The 21781-nt window shown below is 33.5% G+C and overlaps 4 protein-coding genes across 4 annotated transcripts; 1 reads left to right on the forward strand and 3 right to left on the reverse strand.

Moving 5' to 3' along the window:
- Nucleotides 1-579: 579 nt before the first annotated feature.
- LOC133298689 (pentatricopeptide repeat-containing protein At1g06140, mitochondrial) lies at nt 580-2542 on the reverse strand. The gene has a single exon (XM_061498013.1). It carries the CDS (start codon nt 2540-2542, stop codon nt 734-736), a length of 1809 nt encoding a protein of 602 aa, XP_061353997.1. The 3' UTR covers nt 580-733.
- Nucleotides 2543-2852: 310 nt separating this feature from the next.
- On the reverse strand, nt 2853-7592 carry LOC133298699 (deoxyhypusine hydroxylase). Its single transcript, XM_061498028.1, has 7 exons — nt 7316-7592; nt 6971-7104; nt 6157-6392; nt 5926-6064; nt 5407-5533; nt 3399-3517; nt 2853-3311 (listed from the first exon to the last, which is right to left on the reverse strand). The coding sequence occupies exons 1-7, from the start codon at nt 7479-7481 to the stop codon at nt 3279-3281; spliced, it is 954 nt and encodes a 317-aa protein (XP_061354012.1). The 5' UTR covers nt 7482-7592; the 3' UTR covers nt 2853-3278.
- A 6192-nt stretch (nt 7593-13784) lies between these two features.
- Nucleotides 13785-16439, forward strand: LOC133298698 (bet1-like SNARE 1-1). Its single transcript, XM_061498027.1, has 6 exons — nt 13785-13903; nt 14038-14073; nt 15064-15217; nt 15773-15829; nt 15917-15976; nt 16194-16439. Exons 2-6 carry the CDS (start codon nt 14060-14062, stop codon nt 16281-16283), a joined length of 375 nt encoding a protein of 124 aa, XP_061354011.1. The 5' UTR covers nt 13785-13903; nt 14038-14059; the 3' UTR covers nt 16284-16439.
- Nucleotides 16440-20387: 3948 nt separating this feature from the next.
- Nucleotides 20388-21022, reverse strand: LOC133298687 (transcriptional regulator TAC1-like). Its single transcript, XM_061498012.1, has one exon. The coding sequence runs from the start codon at nt 21020-21022 to the stop codon at nt 20489-20491; it is 534 nt and encodes a 177-aa protein (XP_061353996.1). The 3' UTR covers nt 20388-20488.
- Nucleotides 21023-21781: the final 759 nt, after the last annotated feature.

Below are 21781 nucleotides of genomic sequence, written 5' to 3' on the forward strand. Positions count from 1 at the left end.
TTTTGCTTTAGCTTATAAGTAACTTCTAGCTTAAAAAAGAGAGAATCCAAACAGGCTCTTAAGCAGTTGAGGATAAAAAGTATGTGTACGCTCCTCAGTGTCATTTTTTAGAAGAATTTAAAGCTTTAGTCACGAATGAACCACCCCGAACTCCGAATTTATCGATAAGAAACTTATGGGATTACTGGGGATAATCTCAACCAAAAAAAAATTCTTCTATCTCTACTTTCAATCTTTATCTAGTCTTACCATTAAGTCAGCAACCATGTTATTAAGTTAACATGCCATTTACCAAACTGTCAAAGCCCTACTATTGACATGAAGATTACCCTTTAAGCTTGAATTTTAACATTCCTACCAAACTGCCACCAGTTTCGTTTCAAGCCATGATATCACAATCAATGATGGAGAACCCACCTTATACTGTTGGAAAATATTTTCATTACTAAAAATACATATCGACCACTCAGTACATTCTTTTATCAAATATGAAAAAAAAAAAAAAAAAAACATATTTATATCACCTTTATCTTTATGGTTATTTCCTTTCATATCCTTAATTTTTCCATTTTAATAAAGATGTACCTACTCATTGCACAAAAAATTTCCTCTTTCTGTTGACAATGACGTAAAAAGCATGGAAGGAAAGTCACCATCACTCTCAAAACCATCAGGTGCACAATCAGCAACACTAGGACTACAAAAATTTCCTGTACTTCTCCCCAATTATTAGTCATAAAAAAGCACTTTCTCTCATTTCTCTATAGAGAGAATTCCATATATGACTGATTTCTGGGCTATTGAAGACAAGTGTATCATCAGAACTAAATACACACAACTTGTTATTGACTTCAATTGAGGAAAAGCCATGACTCTTATTAAACCCCGCTTCAGCCATCCTCATCCTTGTACTCTCTCCTATTTCCCACATCCTGCTGTCATCATATATGTTCGACAGTAAAACATGCAGGGATAAATCATTAGGCTCTATAAGTAAAAGTGTTTTAGCTATTTCTTCAGCAAGTTCAACTCGTTTATGGAATCTGCATGCATTTAACAGAGCTCCCCAGACATTAGGACCTGGTTTTATTGGCATGTCAGATAGAAAGGATAAGGCTGCATCAAATTGGCCAGCCCTAGCTAAAACATCTATCATGCAGGCATAGTGTTCCTCAGTTGGAGAAATGGCATAATCTTTCATAGAATTAAAGATCCTCCACCCCTCTTGAACCATTCCAGTGTGACTACAAGCTGATAGAACTGAAATAAATGTAACTGAGTTGGGCATATGTTTTTCTGACATAACACATGCATTCTGTGTCATTTGATCAAAAATGGCTAGAGCTTCTAGATACAAGCCATTCATTGCACATCCATTTATCATTGCAGTCCAAGAGACTACATTTTTTGCTGGCATCATACAGAAGATTCTGTAAGCAGTTTTGACACAACCGCATTTAGAGTACATGTCCACAAGAGAAGTATAATTTACCACATCCAAGTCAACCCTGTTTCTAATCACAAAGCCATGCACGCTCTTTCCTTGCTTCAAAGACCCCACACCAGAGCAAGCTAGAATTACGCCAGCAAAAGTCACAGGATTAGGGGTAATTGAGTTTTCCAGCATCCTTTTGAACACGGACAAAGCTTCCAAAAATCTCCCTTTTTTAGCACAACCATTAATGACAGCACTCCATAGAACCACATCCTTATTGTCATTAGCTTCTTCAAACAGCCTAAATGCATAGTGAATAAACCCACATTTCATATACATATCTATAACAGATGTCAGCAAACAGATATTCACAAAAAGATTGTTCTTTATACACACACCATGAGATGCTTTCCCTTCTCTCCCGGCCAAGACGTTCGCGCAGGCTCTAACCAAACCTTCCACTGTAAAAGCATCCCATCGGAAACCAAAATAGTTAGTCATATAAAGGAATAGTTCAAAAACTTTGGATTCTTGAGAAAACTTCAAATACCCCTTTATCATAAAACCCCACATAACCGAGCTTCTGTAAGAATATCGTTCAAACAGCTTGTGGGCATTGGTCAGATAACCCAACTCAGCGTAAATCTCCAAAAGCGCAGGCACGATGAACACGTCTCCTTCCAACCCAGATTTGATGGCCAAGCAATGAAGCAATCTCCCATTTTGCAAAAGCAGCAACCTTTGACTCGCTTTAATGGCAAATACCAAGTTGAAGCTATCAACTGCATTGCCCTCACTTCGCAAGCGAGTGAAAAGCTGCAAAACATCACCGTAGAGACGGTGTTTTGAGTAACCGGAGATAATAGTGTTCCATGAACGAAGGTTCTTTACGGTGATCTGTTCAAAAGATTTTGTGGCCAGTGGAAAAGAACCCGATTGGATATAGGCGTTGGTGATGTTAGAACCATAGAGGACCTCTTTGTGAAGCCCATTGATGATTACCTGAGCGTGAAGTTGTTGAACCAAAGAGAGACTCTTGGCGTAAGAGAACAAGGCATGAAGGGTTTTGAAAGGGTTTTGTGATGAGATAGTGGGCGCGCTACGCATGTTCGTTCTCGGTGATAATAATAATGTAAGAAAATTACAGAACGAGAGAAATGTGTTCCGGGAAAAATAAAATCAAACCATCACTGCTCGACCGACAACCTTAAATTCCCAAAAAAAAAAAAGGAAAATGTACTTCCCCTCTCACGGAAGAATATATGTTTTTGCAAATACTAATAAAATATAATCATAATTTTAAAAATCATTTTTTTCTCTCTCCTCAAAAAATTGTCAACTAATCAACGAAGAAAAAAATAAATAACTTTAATATTCCAATTACATCTTACTATAAGACATAATTGTAATTGATTGTTATACAAAATCTCATTACAAAGAAGAAGTTGGGAACCGAAAAAAGAAAAATTTGTACCGGATTGTTTATCATAATATTTTGTTGTTAGCCCAGCATTGGCATGGATCTGATGTCACGAGTGAAGGAAACGTTTTCTTTCAACTCTAGTTGCTTTCAATCATCAGAAAGAACCCAGGATTTTCCTATTTTTTTAACAGGAAATAATGTTGACAAAACGTATCCTAAAAGTTTATTTTCATAAATTAATAAAACTATAGCTCAACTCATGTTTATATAAGGCTAACGTTTCCTAATTTCATCAACTGCAAGTTAAGAAAAGTAAGAAATCCCATAGTTGCGCTTTCTCTATCCGTGTCCCTCTTCTTTCTCATGCGGCTCATTCTTCATGTCTTGCCATTGATGAAAGGCATCACTACGAGAAAATATTTAGGACACAATTGGAGTGCGCATGAACAGGAACTGCAACCAAAAGAAAATGAAAGCTGTGTCAACAAACATTGAAGCAAATTATGCAAGTCTTCAGTAACTAACTACTATGGTGTATACCTCAAATGATTTCCCTGATCGTTCAAATTCTAGCATGCTCAGAGCAACCTGACAACTTTGTGAGACAAGAGGCTCTGGATCTGCCGTGAACTCCTCAAGAAGGGCTACACTTTGATCATCTTGCATACAACAAAAGAACTATGTTAACACTCCAAAACTGTAAACGAGAAGATTTAAATGCTTTGCAGTTAACTAATAAATGGTTAAGTAGTCAACTACTATCTGTCAAGAGGCCCAGCAGAATACAACCATCTTATTGAAGACCAAGAGATTAAATAAAGTTTCTTACAATAACTCCGTAAAATGAACTAAAAGTTAGCATATATTATAGACTTTTCATTGACATAAAAACTAGTTTAGAGAGAGAAATGAATATTATTCATGTGCTAATTATAGAATTCAATTACAAAGAATAGGCACACGCAATCATTTTCAGCAGGTTGCCACCACAAGTTCGGAAAATTAATATAGCAACTGATAACAGGAAGATAGCCCATCAATATTCAATGAAGAATAGAAATGATTTGGGGAGAAAAAAGATTTTACATCTCAGACTGAAACACAGGATTTCATTCATAAAAACACAGTAAGATGCTTCTCTAAAGTGACACATATTATCTCCTCCAACTCCAACAAGCATTTTGCATGATACTTTAGAGTGCAAACAACTTCCAAATCTCTTTGATTAGCATAAAGTGCTTTATCCAACACTTTAAAAAAAATTCCCCTTAATTAATTTTATCAACTGGATGAGAATGAGCTTAATTTTGACCAGAACCAGTCACATCCAAAACACACTGAACAGAGTCACTAGAAACTTCAATCCAAGTGTAATTGGACTGCTCATTTATGAAGCACCGACACTTCAAAAATTCTAACGTATCGTGTCCGACAGTTCCCGACACTCTCCGACACTCCAACACGCATTATAGAAATTCAAAAAAAGTTACAAAAGTTGCGTAGCGTTGAGTTTTTAGTTCCAACTATTAGATTCGTTGGATTATGATTACCATTTTATTGAGTTTAATATAAATATTTGGGATATCTTATGTTTCTTTGCAAAATTGATGAATATTATAAGTTTAGTTTCATTTTGTTGTTAAATTATTGAATATTAAATATAATATACACTACATAAATTAAAAATATTATTTAATATCAAAACGTGTCCTAACGTGTCGAAATCTAACATTTTTTAGAATTAACTTGTCGGAGTGTCGTGTCGTGTCACATGTCCCGTGTCGGTATCGGTGCTACATAGCTGCTCATCACCAAAAAGAAAAATTACTTTGACTGCTGCTATATACTCCTTACGAATTCCAGACATAAGTTTACTCAATATACTTGATCATGATTTGTTTTTGAATTATGAATGTTGGCTCATAATATTTGGTCATTAGAATAAAAAATCAATATCTTCAATCCCTACTTTAAATTGAGGAAAAGCCAGGACTCTTATTATACCCAGCTTCAGCCATTCTCATCCTTGTACTCTTTCCTATTTCCCACATCCTACTATCAGCATATATGTTTCAAAGTTAAACATGCAAAGTGCAAACAACTTCGAAATTTCTTTGATTAGCAAACATATTATCGCCTCCAACTCCTACAAGCATTTTGCATGATACTATAGTATGCAAAGTGAAAACAATTTCCAAATCTCTTTGATTAGCAAAAGGTGCCTTATCCAACACCTTTAATTTTTATTCTTTTCATTCATTTTGTTAACTGGGTGAGGATGAGCTTACTTTTGACCAGGAAAAGTCACAACCAAACACACATGAACAGAGTCACTAGAATTAATAGAAGTCGCAGTCTAAGTTTACTAGGTTTGCTACTGTATACTCATTAGTTCTATACAACTTATAAATTCCACATATTATATGATATTATTGAATTTCTTCTTTTATACACAGATGGCACCACAAAACACAGCACTCCTGTAATTCATTTTATGAGTTTGAGAATAAAAGAAATCACACCATTCAATAATATTTGCCTGTAATACCTGCAATTGAACCAAGAGCTTCAGCAGCTTCATGTCTAACCATTGGATGCTCATTCACATCTTTAAGTATATTGGATAGAGCAGCTGAAGCAGCTTTGTCTTGCAATTGGCCCAAAACATATGCAACCTAATAATCACACAAAATATTGGCATTCAAAAATTAAGAAATTCAAACAGGTTACACAAATCAAAGCCACATCCTTAAAACAGTTATCTAATATTATTACTCATTTAAGTTTAAGTGATTGTTTTTATTATACTTAAAAACAACTGGTTATTTCCCATGACAATTACATGTTTATTTTATTCTAAAGAATAGAAAAAATGGTTATACAGTTAAAAGTACAAATGAAATACCAAATACTTATTTAAGAAAGGCTAGTATATGACAATGTAGCTTTCTAGATCACACCTTATGTCTCTTCATGTAAAGTGCATAACTAATCACTTATTGACTATACATACAAACCATACTCAATGCAGGTAAAATTTACAGAAATAAGAGTAAACTTATCAAACCTCGTGGCGCAGTAGAGCACTTTTTGAACCCAAGGAATCAATAATAGCAGCAACAGCTTCATTTCCACCATCATTTCGAAGTGCAAAAAGAGCTGCATACCGCTCATACATCCCTTTTTCTTCATCAAGAAGTACCTTCCTAATATTGATTAACACAAGTGAGCAACCTACAATTCACTCTTTAGTTAACATGGGATTCAATCTAATAGTATGAACCAAAACCAAACAAACCTTAGTTGGTCAACAGAAGAACAAGAGGCTGCTGGAGCTGCTGGATCAACAGATTTAAAAGGAGATACATCTGCTGTGGACAATTCATCAGCATTATCAGAATCTTTTAAATGCTGAATACGATGAAGAGCCAATTCACATGTTTCTCGAACCTCCTGAGCCGGATCTAAATCCAAGCTATTCTTCAACAGAGGAACATTACCATCTGAACCAATAGCACCAAGTGCTTCAGCTGCCTAAGCAATTATAACAAACTCAATCATCTTAGAACTGGAAAAATGATTTAATTAAAAAAAAAAAGAGCAGAGACATAGTAGAACAAAGAGTAAAGTAACTCTCGGGTCCTCAACAAAAATCATGGATCCCATTTTAACCCCTTAGAAAAAAAAGAGTCAACATATGGTCTTTCTGAAATTCAAAATAGACTCAGTAAGTCAAAATCGTGGTCCCTTTGAAATTCAAAGAAGTTACTCCCTCGAAAGGACTAACATAAGTCTATTTTGAATTTCAGAAAAACCATGATTTGACTTCTTTTTTTCCTAAGGAATTAAATTAGGGCCCGTGAATTTTGTTGGAGAGAATTTATGGCTGTCCGGGACCACCATTTTTTAGGTGGTCCTTAGTGTAAACGGGAGGGTAAAATTGAAAAAGAAGAAAAATAACAGGGGTAAAAAGAAAAAGAAAAAATTAGTGTTGTGAGAGGAGCACCAAATCATTGAGGTAATGGAGCATAAAAAATATTTCCATTTTGTTGAGTAGCAAAGGTACTTTACTCTATAACAAACAAAAAAAGAAGAAGAAATAAAAAGGCTACCTCATGGCGAACAATGGGATGCAAAGAAAGATCATTTAGAACTGAGGTCAAAGCAGGGATGGCTTCCAATTCCTGCATTTGACCCAATGCAAAGGCAGCTTCATGTGCCAATAAATTTGATGAATCCCTTGTGGCTGCCAAGGAAAACTAACTCGAATCAATGCAATTAACACAGAAAAATAATTTCTTCTCCAAAAACAGCTACAATATACTCGCAATAAAATAAAAAGAAGTCTATGAGCTGCTGAAATACAATAAAAGCACAAATCAAGCATCAAAAATCATCTAAGCTAACCTAACATAAACTAAGGGTTGTGAAAAAGAAAAGGAAAGGGAGTAACTAACCGAGAATAAGAGCGTTGCGAGGGGCAGGACCTTTGAGGTTGCGAAGAGAGAAGAGAGCTCTGAAGCGCTCAGAAATAGGCTGGTTCGAATCCAGCAACAACTCACACAGGAACTTTTCCATGTCCGGGGAACACAAAACGCCGTCGTTTAACGAATCCATAACCATAACAGAGATCGTCGGAGAAAACTTCTTCTTGTTTTCACTTTGATGCTGCCCCCTCTCTCAGCCTTCGCAGTGCACCACCGAATCGTAGCATTCCTAAACGCTCGTAAATATGGCGTTATCTACCGGGATTTTTTTTTACAATATAACCCCATTTTTTTATTCTTATTTTTTTTTATATATTTTCGGATATAATATTGTAACACATGTTCTCACTCTCATCTACTTAGCTCTGATGGTCTCACCCCACCTGCTAAGCTCCCATGCGCCTGCGCCAACTGAGCTACACTATTTGATTGATTGATAGTATCTCTAATTAATTGTTACAGTAGCCTTCTCTAACTATTCTTGTCTCGCAAGCACCGACACGAGCAAATTTTGAAAATTTGCGTGTCGTACACGTGTCCGACACGGACACGTTTCGACACGCAACCAACTTTCCGACACGTTTTTTGGACACGTAGTCAACTTTTTCGGACACGCGGTCAACGCTCGAACACTTTTTTTTTAATCTTAATTTTATTTTATTAACTAAATATAAAAAAAAAATTATAAATTAATTTTTTTCTATTATGAAATTTGAGAGAAAAAATTAACAAAGTACGAAAAATTTTTTATTTATATTTATGTTATAAAATTTAAATATTTGATTGGTTATATGACTTATTATAAACTTTTATATGTATTAAATATAAATTATATTATATATATTAAAATTTTATTTAATATCAAAACGTGTCTCAACGTGTCGAAATATGACATTTTCTAAAATTAACGTGTCGACGTGTCGTGTTGTGTCATATGTTCGTGCGTCATAGATTCTCGTATTATCAAGAATAAATTTTTTTATATATCATCAATTTTCGTGTAATTCAATTTTCTTTTGTAATATCAATTTTTATTTTTTTATAATTAAATAGATTCCACTTATAATTGTGCCTATGCTAAAAGATAATCATTTTCCTAGTAAAGCCTATTTTCTTCCCGCGGACCAAAATAACTTTTTGTTTTCGTCATGGGTCAAAGTGCAGGGAGTCACAGACTCACAGCCTAAAAGAACATGATCGACTGATCGTGCAGCTTATGCCACAATTCAAAACGATTAAATTGACACCAACCCTATCTAGATTTTAGTAATTAAAAAACAAAGAAAAAAAATCCTTAGCGGCATTGGTAGGATACTTTTGTTAATATTGATATTCATATGAATACTTATCAAAGAACTAGGAGATTTTTCACAATAAAAATATTTCATGTGTTCAATGTTCACATGCAAATTAATTAGGGTATCATTAGTTAAAAATGTAGTTTAATTTCCACAACATCTAACATATATTGAATGTGGCACTATATTATTATTCTAGTAGATCATTATGGTATTTTATATTTTAACTAATATTTTTATTTGATGATCATATATTTATTTACTTTCAACTCAAAATATTGTTTTTGTTAAATAAAATTTTTATCTCAAATAATAAAATTAAAATCATGTTTCAGTGATCATCCTATGAACACAACTCATCCAGATAAAACGTGTTAATTTACTTCAAAAGAATTTCATGATTATTGCATATTAATGGAAATTAGTATTAAACATTTTCTTGCATATGTTTGTTCTCAAAATAATTACATTGAAATTTTTATTAATTGTGTAAAATTTATTTTTAGACTATGCTTATGAGATCAAAACTTACCTTGTACCACTTTGCACTATGGGTTTTTGACATGAGAAATGTGATTTTTTAAGAATTTCACACGTTTAGTTCGTTGACCAAATGTATTATCGGACTAATGAAGGAAGACACTTGTGGCTACGCGTTTAGTCGCGCACCTACACCTAACACATACGCATAACATGACGCGTCTCTGACACGTACTTGCACATGACGCATCTTGAGAAGAGAGTAATTGAAGGAGCATGGACTCTGTTGATTGAATGCCATATAAATAAATGGGAGATGAGTTTTGCCATATATAGAAAAACTTGGGAGATCACTTCAAACATGCATAACTTCAATAATAGAGTGAGTGGGAAGAGAGTACGTATAGCTCTGTTGTTTTTGTATGCCATATATAGAAAAGGTAGATACGTCATGAGCAACTTTGTCAAGAACACATGTAGCGGGTTGTAATTAGATTAGAGACGATAGAAAAATGGATTAGATGGGTCACTGGACAATTAGAGAGGACAGAAAAAATGGATTAGATAGGTCACTGGACGATTAGAAAGGACAGAAATGCGCATCAGGTGCAGTGGTGGTCAGAAAGAAACGTGCACCTGTACAAATATGTACAAAACACGCACTTGGTACAGACATGTACGAAACGCGCACCTGGTACAGACGTGATCAAACTGGACAAACGAAATCAGACTCAACTACATGTAACACACATGTGTAAGGTGCGCGACTAAATGCGTAACCTCCAGAAACGTGTCTTCCTGTATTAGTCCGGCAATACATTTGGTCAACGAACTAAACAGATGAAATTTTTAACAAATCGTATTTCTCAAGTCAAAAACCCTGGAACCATCTCAAGAAACTAAGTTGGGTCCACAAAGCCGTTATGTGTTGGTTTTGTCTCTCCAACTATTATTAATTTTACGGTTATTAGTTAGGGATTAATAACAATTATGTTACATGAACAAGATTCCTATCATGCAAGACTATCGACAAAATGAAATTTGTCTCTTTTAATATTTTTTTTATTTTACTTGTCGTTTTCTATTGTAGGAAAAAAAAAATTACTACAACGAGATCAAACGAAAGCCCTATTAGTTAAGGGAATAAAAGATAAAGGGTCAAAAGCATAATAAATTTGTTGGAATTCACCACATTAACCATTTTATATATGGGGTTTGATTTTCTCATGTTGCATGAGAATTCAATTCTCATATTGTGACTCAACTAGTGGTGAGTCCCATATTTATTAAAAAAGAAAAAGAAAAGAAAAGTTTTGCACGCAAATTGAAGGGTCACAAAACATGAGAAAATGTTTTCCCTTTATATATACACACAAATTAATGCGAATTTGAAGTTCAAATAACGATTCATTTTAGAATGTTGCAAACCCATTGTCATATAGTTTTATAAGCACCTAAAAGTTTAGTGAACCATATGTGGAAAATATTCCGCTACAATTAATTGTTCCTTAAGGGGGCGTTTGGTTCAGGAAATTTTTTTGGAATAGTAGGGAAATAAGATAGATAGAGAAATGATTGGAAAGATAGATAAAGTGAGATAGGTAGAAAAATGTAAAAAAAAGTTGTTTGGTGGGGAAAAACTTTACTGGGAAAATTAAGTAGCTTTATGAAATCAACAGTGCATTAAAAGTCAGATAACCGATTTTTCGAAAAATCCCACCTTCAAATTGGGTTTCTAAACAGTGCGGATATCTATATTTCTCATAAATCCAGACAAATTGGATAGATGAGTTTTTGGTGAAAAACATTGAAACAAACATGGTGTTTCTAAAAGCCATACTTGAGAAAGATAGATATCCGCTGAAGAGCTCCTAACCAAACACCACCTATGGGCGTGAATGTGATAACTAATGAATGTAAAGTATGCTCGAAGTGTGGTAGATTTATACTAGTGCAAAGCATTTTCCTCTATAATAGAAATAAAGAAACTTTAAAGCGACAGTGATAATATAAATTAAAAACTTCATATTTATAGAAAAACAATCCCAAAAGTGACCTCAGTACCAAAAAGTTATGAGATTTCCTTAATACTTGAAAATATAATGATATAATATTATACTCTATGTATACACCATTAGAATTTTTTATAATTATAATGGCCCATAATTAATTGTATTTTTATTTTTTTGTTTTCATAAAAACAGGCTGAAGATCCATATAAAGGTGCAGAATAAAATTGGCTCTTTAACCCATTTTGGATCTTTGATCCCTTAATACCAATTTGGTATTAGGTCGATATATTTTATCATTGGGGATTGTTTAGTTCTGCATAGAGGTCAGCTGTTTGAGTGCCACATCCATTAAGATAAGATAAGTTAAATCATAATGACTCATTTTATAAACCACAACTGATAGGCTATTTTTAGGAGCTCCAATTAGGATTTAATAAGATAAAAAATATCACAACCTTCTTATATAAGCATAAACGTCATAACCCTTTTATTTAAACTTAGCCTCATATTACACTCATGGGATTTGAGGGGAAACCAGCCACCATTATCGTCATCGGCTAGCCATTAACATCGCAAGATGCGTGTTTAGAAAAGAATTTTTATTATCTTTCACCCAACAACAAATCTCGATCTCTGTCAAAATCTTGTGCATAATATGCTTGACACAATTAATATTAATCCCATTCAATAAATAAATTAATGCATGCAATAATTTAAATTGAATTATTTCGTGTTATGCGTGACAATGAATTATATTTTGTCATTTTGATGATATTCCAGTTATTTTTGTTATGTTACATACGAAAATTTTGATAATTAATTTCAAACTTGTTTCTAAAAATTTATTTGGTGAATATATGAATTTTTATATATTTTTTAAAATTACTGTTTTTATTTTTGTTAACAATTTAAATTAATAATTATAATTTTTTTAATTTTTAATAATTTAATAATTAATGTATAAATAATTAAAAAAATGAAATCAATTTTAAAACATATATAAAAATTCATTGGGAAAGATATTCTAACCTATTTGTGTCATATGCTGACAATAAATATTCACCAAATACGGAATAATATAAGTGTATATAAGATATATATTCCTTATTATTTTTATTTAACTATCTTATTCAATTTTTCTTCATTTTTATTTTTTTTTGGTAAACATTCATTTTATCTTTATCAATATTAAATAGTGAGATATTTTGAAAAATGAAATAAAAATTTAATTATATACAAATTTTTTATTTACAAACTCTTATAAAATATACTATATATTTTTGAAAATATACTAGATTATACTATATATTTTCACAAATACATAATATAATTTATAAAAATTTATAAAAAAATTTTATAAATGAATCCGACCTTAACAATAAATATGAAATTTAATATGATTAAATATCAAAATATTTTAAGAGGAAATATAATTTTATTATTCAAATTTTGTATTACTAATTTACTACCAATTTAATCATCATTAGATCAAAGAGAGAATGTTTAAAAGTTTTTGAAGAGAGAGAAAATGCTGATCCAAAGATAATTAAATAGGTAGTAAGTTCCAGTGTTGTCAAACCCGGCTCGACCCGACCGGGTTGACCCGGACCCGGTGACCCGGTGGGGTAACCGGTTTGGGTTGCACTTTGGACCGGTCATGCAATCAGCCTAGTATGACCCGGATGACCCGGCTGGGTTTTTACTGAACCCGTTGACCCTCCGGGTCTTGTAAACCGGTGCGGGTCAAATGCTTATATTAAAAAAAAAAAATTAACTCCCTAAAAAGAACACGGGTTCGTCTTCTCACCAGCGAAATCCCTAAAAAGAACACAGCCATAAACGTAAAAAAACATAAAATTCATCGCGGGTCATTTTCATAAGTCTGTCTACTACTTCATCGAGTCACAAGGAAACCCTCAAGAGCACCTTGGTTGTTCTTCTCTCTTCGGAAAGGTATCTTTTTCAACATTTATCTCATCGAGTCATTGCTATTTTTTTATTTTTTGGTTCCAAGTATATTTTTCCTTGATTTGTGTGAAGTATGTATGGTGTAGGCTGCACACAGCGTGTGAATTACAGACCAAAATGTTGGTCAAGATTTAAATGAGTTTGGTAGAGAAAGAGAGCTAATTGACACAACTTTGGCACCATGGGCATAGTGATAGCATGTAGTTTCATTCATTTGTTCTTATTTTGTGCAATTTACTAATTAAGTATGAACTTGTAATAGTGTGATAGGATAATTTTTGCGCTTATTTAATGAATCTTGCTTATCTTTTTTAGATATGGAGAATATTTTAAATTTATATATATATATATAGATATCCGGGTCAACCGGTTCGACCAGTTACCCACCAGTCCGACCAGTGACCCAGTACCCCGACCGGGTCGATGCCCGGGTCGGGTCTAGTAACACTGGTAAGTTGGTAGTGAAAAATTTTAATAGTAAGAATATCTCTCCTCATATTTAAAATAGTGAAATAAAAAAATTTAGGAAAAAATATTTATCTTTTTAAATGACACAACTTATATCCTTTGACTTTCACAAAGATGTGGGACCCACACCTTTATTTTTTTTTTTCAACTCTTTTCTTCTTTATCTATCTCTTTCTCCTTTTTAAAATTAGACAAGTTTAGGTCTTTTAAAATGATATACACTTTACCCAAAAAATCTATTGTAAACCATCGTTTCGGTCCATCAACTCTTCTGCGTTCACCCCTGCTCCGTTGCAGAGCAAGATCGAAAGTTCCAGCTTCAAAGTCCACAGGTTCGCGTACAACTTTCCGAGATTTCTTCAGATCTGATTTTTGTTTTGTGCACTTTCTTTGCTGCTTAGGTTTCCGTGTTCATTTTTAAGAATTTTTGGTTGATTAATTGCGATAATTTTGTTCCTCGAAACAGAGATTTGACGATCGAGCGAGCCATGAATGCTAGACGGTTAGTATGGATCATTGGTTTGAAATTTATTATTTCAAGAAGCTTCGATGAATCGTAGTGGTCGTTATTGAATTCGTTTATGCTAGGCTATGCAATGTTTGTTTGGTTAATCCAGATCCATGGACGGATTTCAATCTGATGATGACTATATTAGTGTAATTGGATAATTGGTTCGTAAATGGAAGTTTCAAATATGTGATTTTATTTCATTCCGGACAACTTTGTTGTACACGTTGTATTTACTCAGTAAGATTGAAATTGTGTGGGAGGAAGTAGGTGAAGTGGTGAAGTATAGATAGAGTGTCCGTACTCTTGTTCTTCCCAAACTCGACAATTCACTGATCCTTGCATATAACTTTGATCTGATGACTTGATTATCGGTGGCATTTAGATTCCTGTTACAGATATCAGGGGTGGTGTCTGAAGGAGCATGTCTTCTGATTTAATTGGTTTCAACTAGTAAGTCGAACCTAACTATGTGTGGTCAATTTTTATGTCTCGAAAGTTAGGTTGAATTTGAGGTTTTCAAATTGCATTCAGATTCCTCTAACATGTAATTAACTAAACTTTAGATAGCATGCTTCATATGCTCCAAGAATTCAACCGGTAGTTTTCTACAATTTTTTTTTTTTTAAATAACAGCTGTTGTTAACTTTTTTTGCATTTTGCACAAGACTTGGGCTGGAAGTTATCTAATCACCTAGCAGAGAAATTATAGGAAAAATTTTAAATTAATAATAAACCAAATTAAACTCTATTAGTAAAAGAATTAGGTGTTTGTATATATAGCCCCAGATATTTGAATGCTGAGACAACCTTTTTTCTTCTTTTTTATTTTATTTGTCGATCTTGATGTTTTTATGCAATATGGAGATGCTCATGTCTGATGACTCTCTTCAGTTTTATAAACTGTCTAGAAGGGTAATTCCTCTTGTTTGTGTTTTGTCATGTGACCATTTTGGGGCTTTTGCATATTTTTTTCTATTTTAGAGACAACCGTAACAGCAGAGTTGCTCTTTTTGATGGTATTGAGGAGGGTGGCATCAGAGCATCATCTCTTTACTCGTCCTCCCATGAAATTGATGAACATGATAATGAGCAAGCCGTGGATGGATTGCAAGATAGAGTCAATCTGCTAAAAAGAGTAAGTTAACCATTGCTAGCGACATGCCCTAGACCTCATTTAGTTCTCCCTAGATATAAGTGGTTGATGTTCCTTGTAATCATTTTATCGTTTTGTTAATACTGTTGCTAACCATCTCAATCTTTTCAATTAGTTTTCTCTTAATATCTTGTTATTTTATTTGTTGATAGGTGAAAGGTAATTTGTACTACAGAAATTGCAACCTTTTGGACTTTGAAATTGGAAATTTTGCATATGCATTAAATTGCTTCTTTTTTTGCCTTGCTTTTGTAAATTTAGTATTCGATTCTTGTTCACCTCCATCTTCTTCACTGTTGACCAGAAGTATTAATTATCTCTCATTCTCTAATGGTATAACAGGTGCTCTTAACTTTGTTTAGTATTATAAGATCTATCTGTTTTTTAAAACCCGACCACTTCTATAGTGTTTAAAGATATAGATAGTGTTTAGAATTGTATTTCATACAGATGTAAATAGCAGTCAGTTGTGCGATGGCCTAAAATATCTAGTTTTATCAACTAGCAAATTTTTTTTAATGGGTGTGATTGCAACAGTTATCAGGCGATTTACACGAGGAGGTCGATAGCCATAATCGCATGCTGGATCATATGGTGTGTTTACTGAAACTACAGAAATTATTCGCCATTTTTTCTGCTAATTCTTTGTTCTGCTTTAGTAATCTGGTGGTATTAATTTAGGGGAATGATATGGATGCATCAAGAGGAGTCCTCTCAGGCACCATGGACAAATTTAAAATGGTATTTTGACTAGTAATCCTATATGCCTCTAGAAAGATCGTTTCTTTGTAGTTTTTTCTTTCTATTTCTATTCGTGGTCGTTTGCCTTCTTTAATTTTTGTTGGGGAAACATAAAAGATGGGGTGGGGTGGAGTGGAATGGAGTTGGGTCTTCTCTCGGTCAGGACCAAATATTTACTTTTTCATGGCTGTTTTAATTATTTTGTCTCATCTTTCAGGTATTCGAGACTAAATCCAGCCGGAGAATGTTTACGCTTGTAGCATCCTTTGTTGTGCTTTTTCTTATAATATACTACCTAACTAGGTAATTGATCTTTCATTCAACTGTCATCTTTAAGTTAGATACGGGAGGAAGCTATTTTCTCTATTACTGTAATTAATGCTACTACCTGTAAGATACTGTTTGTATAAAGGTTTTAACGTTTTAAACAGGTATTGAATCCAATGAGTAATGTCCATATCGGATTTGCTGTATATTTTCTCATTCCTTTTGATTTAGGATACGCTTGTTTGAGCATGTGGAAAATGAAAATGTATTTTGACATCACGTTTTGTGCCGGACTCTATTACCGTCTAAACGCATTTTTAATTTTCACCTACTCAATTAAGTGTAGCCTTTTTTCAATTTTTTTTTGTATCCGGATGTAGGTCTTTTGTGGCCTCGCCATAATATGCCACTCTGCCAGTAGAGCCCAACTCCCAAGTGTTCAATTAAACATGTAATTGTCTCTTCGAAATTCAAACTCGAACGATTATTTTATGAATTAAAGCAGTGATGCCATTAAATTATCTCTTTACTACTTTACAATGGCCCAAGTTTTCATGATCGTTGGTAAGCCGTTTGAGATTGTACGCAGAATTTATTCAGGCAACGAATCTCTAAGGCTGAATTGACAACGGTCAAATACTACAGCTCGCTTTCACCCATACATTGGACCGGTATTCTTAGTTAAGAGATGGAGGTGTGTATGAACTAGCATAAGAGTGACGACTTTGGCTACTCTTCGATAACTCCCCTAGCAATTTGCATTCGACTATGATCTACACTGAATTGAGGGGACATAATTTATGTGGAATCATTAGATTTTATATGAATCTATGTAAACTAATAAGATAAAGTAAAATGATACAGCAATTTATAATGTAAGAAAAATTTGAAACTCGCATATTTCCAATGTCAAAATAACATTTCTATTGTAATTTTCGCTGTTTCTATTTGCCCACTTGCACGATAATTTTTTGTAGGAAAGCCCCCAAAATCATTTTTGGGCTAAAAGAATGTTGTTCACCTTGGACTAGGTAACGTTATGGAGCCTCCCGATTTGCTCCGAGGCTAGCTCGGTACTGGTACGGCATGCTAATCAAGCACTCAATTTGTTTTGGTGGATCCTCTTATTTCGTGAAAGCTTCGTATTATGGTTCGACTAAAAGTTACTCTGTCTCAGCTCATGTTAAAATTGATGGTTTTGGGCCCGTTGTTTATTCATTAGCTATCATAAGATAAATTAATGGGAAATGCATTTGTCATGTTATATGATAAATAAATAGTTGTTATGTTAAGAAAAAGATAAATTATATAATATTAAAAAAGTGATAGGACACATTATTCAATAAATTTATTTTGTTTTTTTCTTAACATAACAACTATTCATTTGTCATGTAACATGACAAATGTATTTTCCTAAATTAATACAATAAATATTCATTTTCTCATTTTTTTTTGGATACATTCATTTTATCATCTGGTGTATGGTGTAAGTATTGTATTGTATAAGCTTGTTTATTAATTTTTAAAATTGAAATAATAAATAACTTAATCAGAACTTAAGAGGTAGGGTTGGGTTTGATTGAGTTATGATATAAAACTTATTGTAAGAACTTTCTCATTAATTACAATCTTAAATAGGGGCAGGTTATATTTACAAACTCTTACAAATTACACTATCTTCTTCCGGGAGAAGATAGTGTAATTTGTAAAGATTTATACAAAAAATTTGTAAACGGATTATTCCCCTCTTAAATATTCCAATACTTCCTCTACCATTGTACCTTTCCGACTGCTAATATCACAAATTAATGTCGTTGCCACAACCCACATGGCAGCAGCACGTGACTCTACAATTCTTCCTTCGTCATCGGGTTCTTTCCTTCTTTAAAATAAGACGAATTATTAAAAATCAAGATACTTAAATAAAAATTAACGATTAAGGGAGTCAATATTATAAAAATTAATATGGATGTTATATTTATGAATCCTTTCACTTATATATTTTTATGTTTAGTCCATTTTTTTCTCTACATATGATTTTATTATTCATATTTGAATTCCCACCTATCTGTCCCTTCAAGGTGAGAGTCTTACAATTGTTAACTCCCCTCACAAGTGAGAGTTTCTTCGAATATTTATTTATGAGGTTACTATGATCTCCAAATACTCAGCCTAGCCAATTCCCTGGCCGGCCCAAACCAATCAACCATAATCAATAAATATCACATTAATGATTTTATATTCCTTCCCAATTGCTAATATTGTAACTAACTCTCGTTTTACACCGCAGCATCGTTCCTTCTTGGCCACAATTGATACAGGCAATGAACTTCGCAATCTTAAGGAAGTGCTTTCTGATCCTCTATCGGTTGAAGCTTTGCAGCACAAAATTGATGTCGTGGAGAACAACCACATATAGACGATTACTGATTTGCTAGCAGGAAAACGAGCAATACCTCTTGTAAATGGGTGTATCATATCAAGTACAAGTCTGATGGGTCTATTGAACACTACAAGGCGAGGTTTGTCATTGCTGGAAATAACTAAGTCCCTGGAGAAGATTTTATCTATTTTCTTTGCGCTAGTTGCCAAAATGGTAAGAGTGCGCACTTTCCTATCCGTGGCAGCTACTAAGATATGGAAACTACATCAAATGGATTTCAATAATGCTTTTCTTAGTGACGCTCTATTTGCCCTTAGGTTTCCAACATAATTCCAAGAATAAGCTGTGTTGCTTGCAGAAATCCTTGTATATCTGAAGACCTTACTTGTTATCATAGGCTCGAAGAAAAATTGGTTAACTTAACCATAAAGCACCCGTATATTTGCTATGCGGTACACTCTCTCTCATAGTTCTTACACCAATCCAAATAGATACATTTATACGGTGCTCTTATTAGGGTTTTTTTTTTGGGTATATGAAGCGTAATTTGGGTCAGGGTGTTATGTTATAGTCAGCCAAGTGAAAATTAAAAATATCGAACTGGATTGTCATTTTATTTAATTGGGAGCATATCACAGCCAATACTATTTCTACTTCATATATTTGGTCCAAACTTGCACATATTTTAACCAAGGCACTTGCCTTCTGCTCTCTTTTTTAATATCATAATTACTTAATAAGATTCATGCCAATATAAGCAATTCCATCCGTATTTTAAAGCCTAAAACTACATAATCAGCTCCCACACCCCACCACAAAAAATTGTTGGAGGTAATGAGTTTGAGATATAAAGGTTTGGGATGCTTGAAATATTATTATATCAAGAGTCATCAAGTTTGGAATGCTTAACTGAGTTAGAAAATCCTAGGGATAATGCAAGTTATTGTGCTCCAAGATTAGGAAATCCTAGAGATAATGCAAATTATTGTGCTCGAGCCCATATTGACCCAAATAATCATACTTTCACCTATTAAGCTTGTATGTGAATATACTATTAGACTATATTATTAATATATCTAACAAAAATAAAAATAAAAAATCAATCAAAATGTTACTAATATTGCAACTATTGAACACAAAGACCATGAACATCTTTTTGCCGTAAGTTTACACTACAGGTGCACGACGTAACATGGCAATCAAGATCAATCATTTTGTTTATTGCTTCGATACCACGTAAACAAAGAAAATTAACTTCAATCGTTTGTATGAAATCATAGACATTATTATATCTAAGGCAATAGCTTGAACTATACACCTCTTTCCACATGATTTTACTAAACTAATACTCCCCTTAATTTATTAATTGCGAGTCTATAACTAATCCTAGTCACACTTCCGGAGCAGTTATACGTTATCGAACATTTGTCTTCAAACAATGCAAAGCAGATGAAGGACCAGCCGAAAAACGACAGAATCTCCATATTTTATGAACAGAGCTTTTGGATTATATGTTTAACGTTTTCATTCTAAAAAAAATGCATATAAATATATAATAGAAGTAACCTCGAGTAATTTTCGTTGTAACAAGCAATAAGTAGCTGCATACCAAAACTGAAAAAAACAAAAATGAGTACCAAAAGAAACATTCACATGATTAGGAATTCTGTTATAGAATTCTAGATAGTGAGATTTAGGGCTAGCTAGACATTATATTTTTAGGATAGAAAGTATTTTTTGAGTACCTTCCTCTTCAGAACCTTGAGTACCCCATCTTAATTAATTTCTCCCTTGAAAAAGCCCCAAGCTCTCCTAAGAAAACATGCTTATTGAAAGATAGAATAGATATATGTATAATCATGTTATGGATGATGACCAAGCCTCAGCTCCAAATCAATACCATCATTCTCTACACTGTTGTCTTCAAACTTGTCTTTAATTTCACGAACACATAATGGATTAGTGTACAAGCTCAAATTTCTCTGCCTCCAATCTTGTCCAAACTGGTGATGCTCCCGTTGGTTTTCTACACACAAGACCTCACCATATTGTACATGTGTTGTTGCAGAAGAATAAACTTGATGGTAGTTTCTAGCATCAGGAGCAGGATGGCTTGGAGAGTCTGAATAGAACCCTAGATCTGCATAGTTGTTGTTGTCATCAACTTTGTTTGAACTTGAAGGAGGGAAACTGGGTTTGGTTTTGTTGACTCTATCCTTTCTGTGTATGTTCATGTGTCCACCTAAAGCTTGTGCTGTGTTGAAGCCTCTCTTGCAAAAGATACACTCATAGGATCTTCCAGTTCCTGTATCATCATTATTCTGTTCAGATGATCGATCAGTTTCTTCGCTGGAGCTCTTGGAATACGACTCTTCAGGCGGGTAGCTCAAGTCCATGGTAAAATGATGAGGGTATGTGTACTTAATTATTTGATGGGAATTATATGTGAGAAAATGGAGACTTAAGAGTTAAGAGGGAAGGGTATTATAGAAAGGAGAAGGTGGAGAAGGTTTGAGGAAGAGACAAATTGAGGACATAGACATTACCTAAAGAGAGTCAAGTGAAAGAGATGTGAAGAGGAAAAGTCTTAGAAGTTTGCTTAGAGATGTATTCTATAAGCCGGCTTTGGATCCAACTCTAGCAGACAGGATTTTTTTTTTTAATTTATTTATCTTAATTATTCTTTATTATCATTGGTCTAATTTGTCTTCCATTTATTTGGGCTCTTGTGCTTTTCATCTGGCTTTCTTTAACCTGTTCTTGTATTTCTCTTTACATGTATAATGGGTCAATATATATATATATATATATATATATATATATATATATATATGAGTTTTATAAGAGTTATGTTGTAGGAAAAGTGATTATGTAATGTTATAGAGATTCATTTTGCGTGCCGTAATTTTCTTTTTTCTTCAAAAAGTGTGGGTCCTACAAAATGTTATGTGTGTAGGAAAGTTTGTTGTGTCATGTTAAATGACAAATGCAAACCCCTATATATATATATGTATGAATCAGGATCATTTTACACCAGTGTAAGTTACACTCTCAATCTTATCCGTTAATCCCACTTATATCTAAGGGCTCAAATCTTTTAGTAATATGAGTCATTGGATACAAGTGGATCAATGATCAAGATTGAGTGTAATAAG

Source organism: Gastrolobium bilobum, unplaced genomic scaffold (assembly GCF_033153095.1).
Source record: "Gastrolobium bilobum isolate Gb01-03AN ecotype WA unplaced genomic scaffold, APGP_CSIRO_Gbil_v1 utg64434, whole genome shotgun sequence".
Classification (NCBI taxonomy): Eukaryota; Viridiplantae; Streptophyta; class Magnoliopsida; order Fabales; family Fabaceae; genus Gastrolobium; species Gastrolobium bilobum.

What these genes read in the sequence shown, in the direction of transcription:
- LOC133298689 (XM_061498013.1), bottom strand. Translation starts at nt 2,542, where the DNA reads ATGCGTAGCGCGCCCACTATCTCATCACAAAACCCTTTCAAAACCCTT.
- LOC133298699 (XM_061498028.1), bottom strand. Translation starts at nt 7,481, where the DNA reads ATGGTTATGGATTCGTTAAACGACGGCGTTTTGTGTTCCCCGGACATG. An exon ending in TCGCAACGCTCTTATTCTCG is followed by an intron (nt 7,105 to 7,315) that starts GTTAGTTACTCC and finishes TTTCCTTGGCAG; the next exon opens with CCACAAGGGATTCATCAAAT. An exon ending in TCTTCTGTTGACCAACTAAG is followed by an intron (nt 6,065 to 6,156) that starts GTTTGTTTGGTT and finishes AATCAATATTAG; the next exon opens with GAAGGTACTTCTTGATGAAG.
- LOC133298698 (XM_061498027.1), top strand. An exon ending in ATCGCATGCTGGATCATATG is followed by an intron (nt 15,830 to 15,916) that starts GTGTGTTTACTG and finishes GTATTAATTTAG; the next exon opens with GGGAATGATATGGATGCATC. An exon ending in CCATGGACAAATTTAAAATG is followed by an intron (nt 15,977 to 16,193) that starts GTATTTTGACTA and finishes CTCATCTTTCAG; the next exon opens with GTATTCGAGACTAAATCCAG.
- LOC133298687 (XM_061498012.1), bottom strand. Translation starts at nt 21,022, where the DNA reads ATGGACTTGAGCTACCCGCCTGAAGAGTCGTATTCCAAGAGCTCCAGC.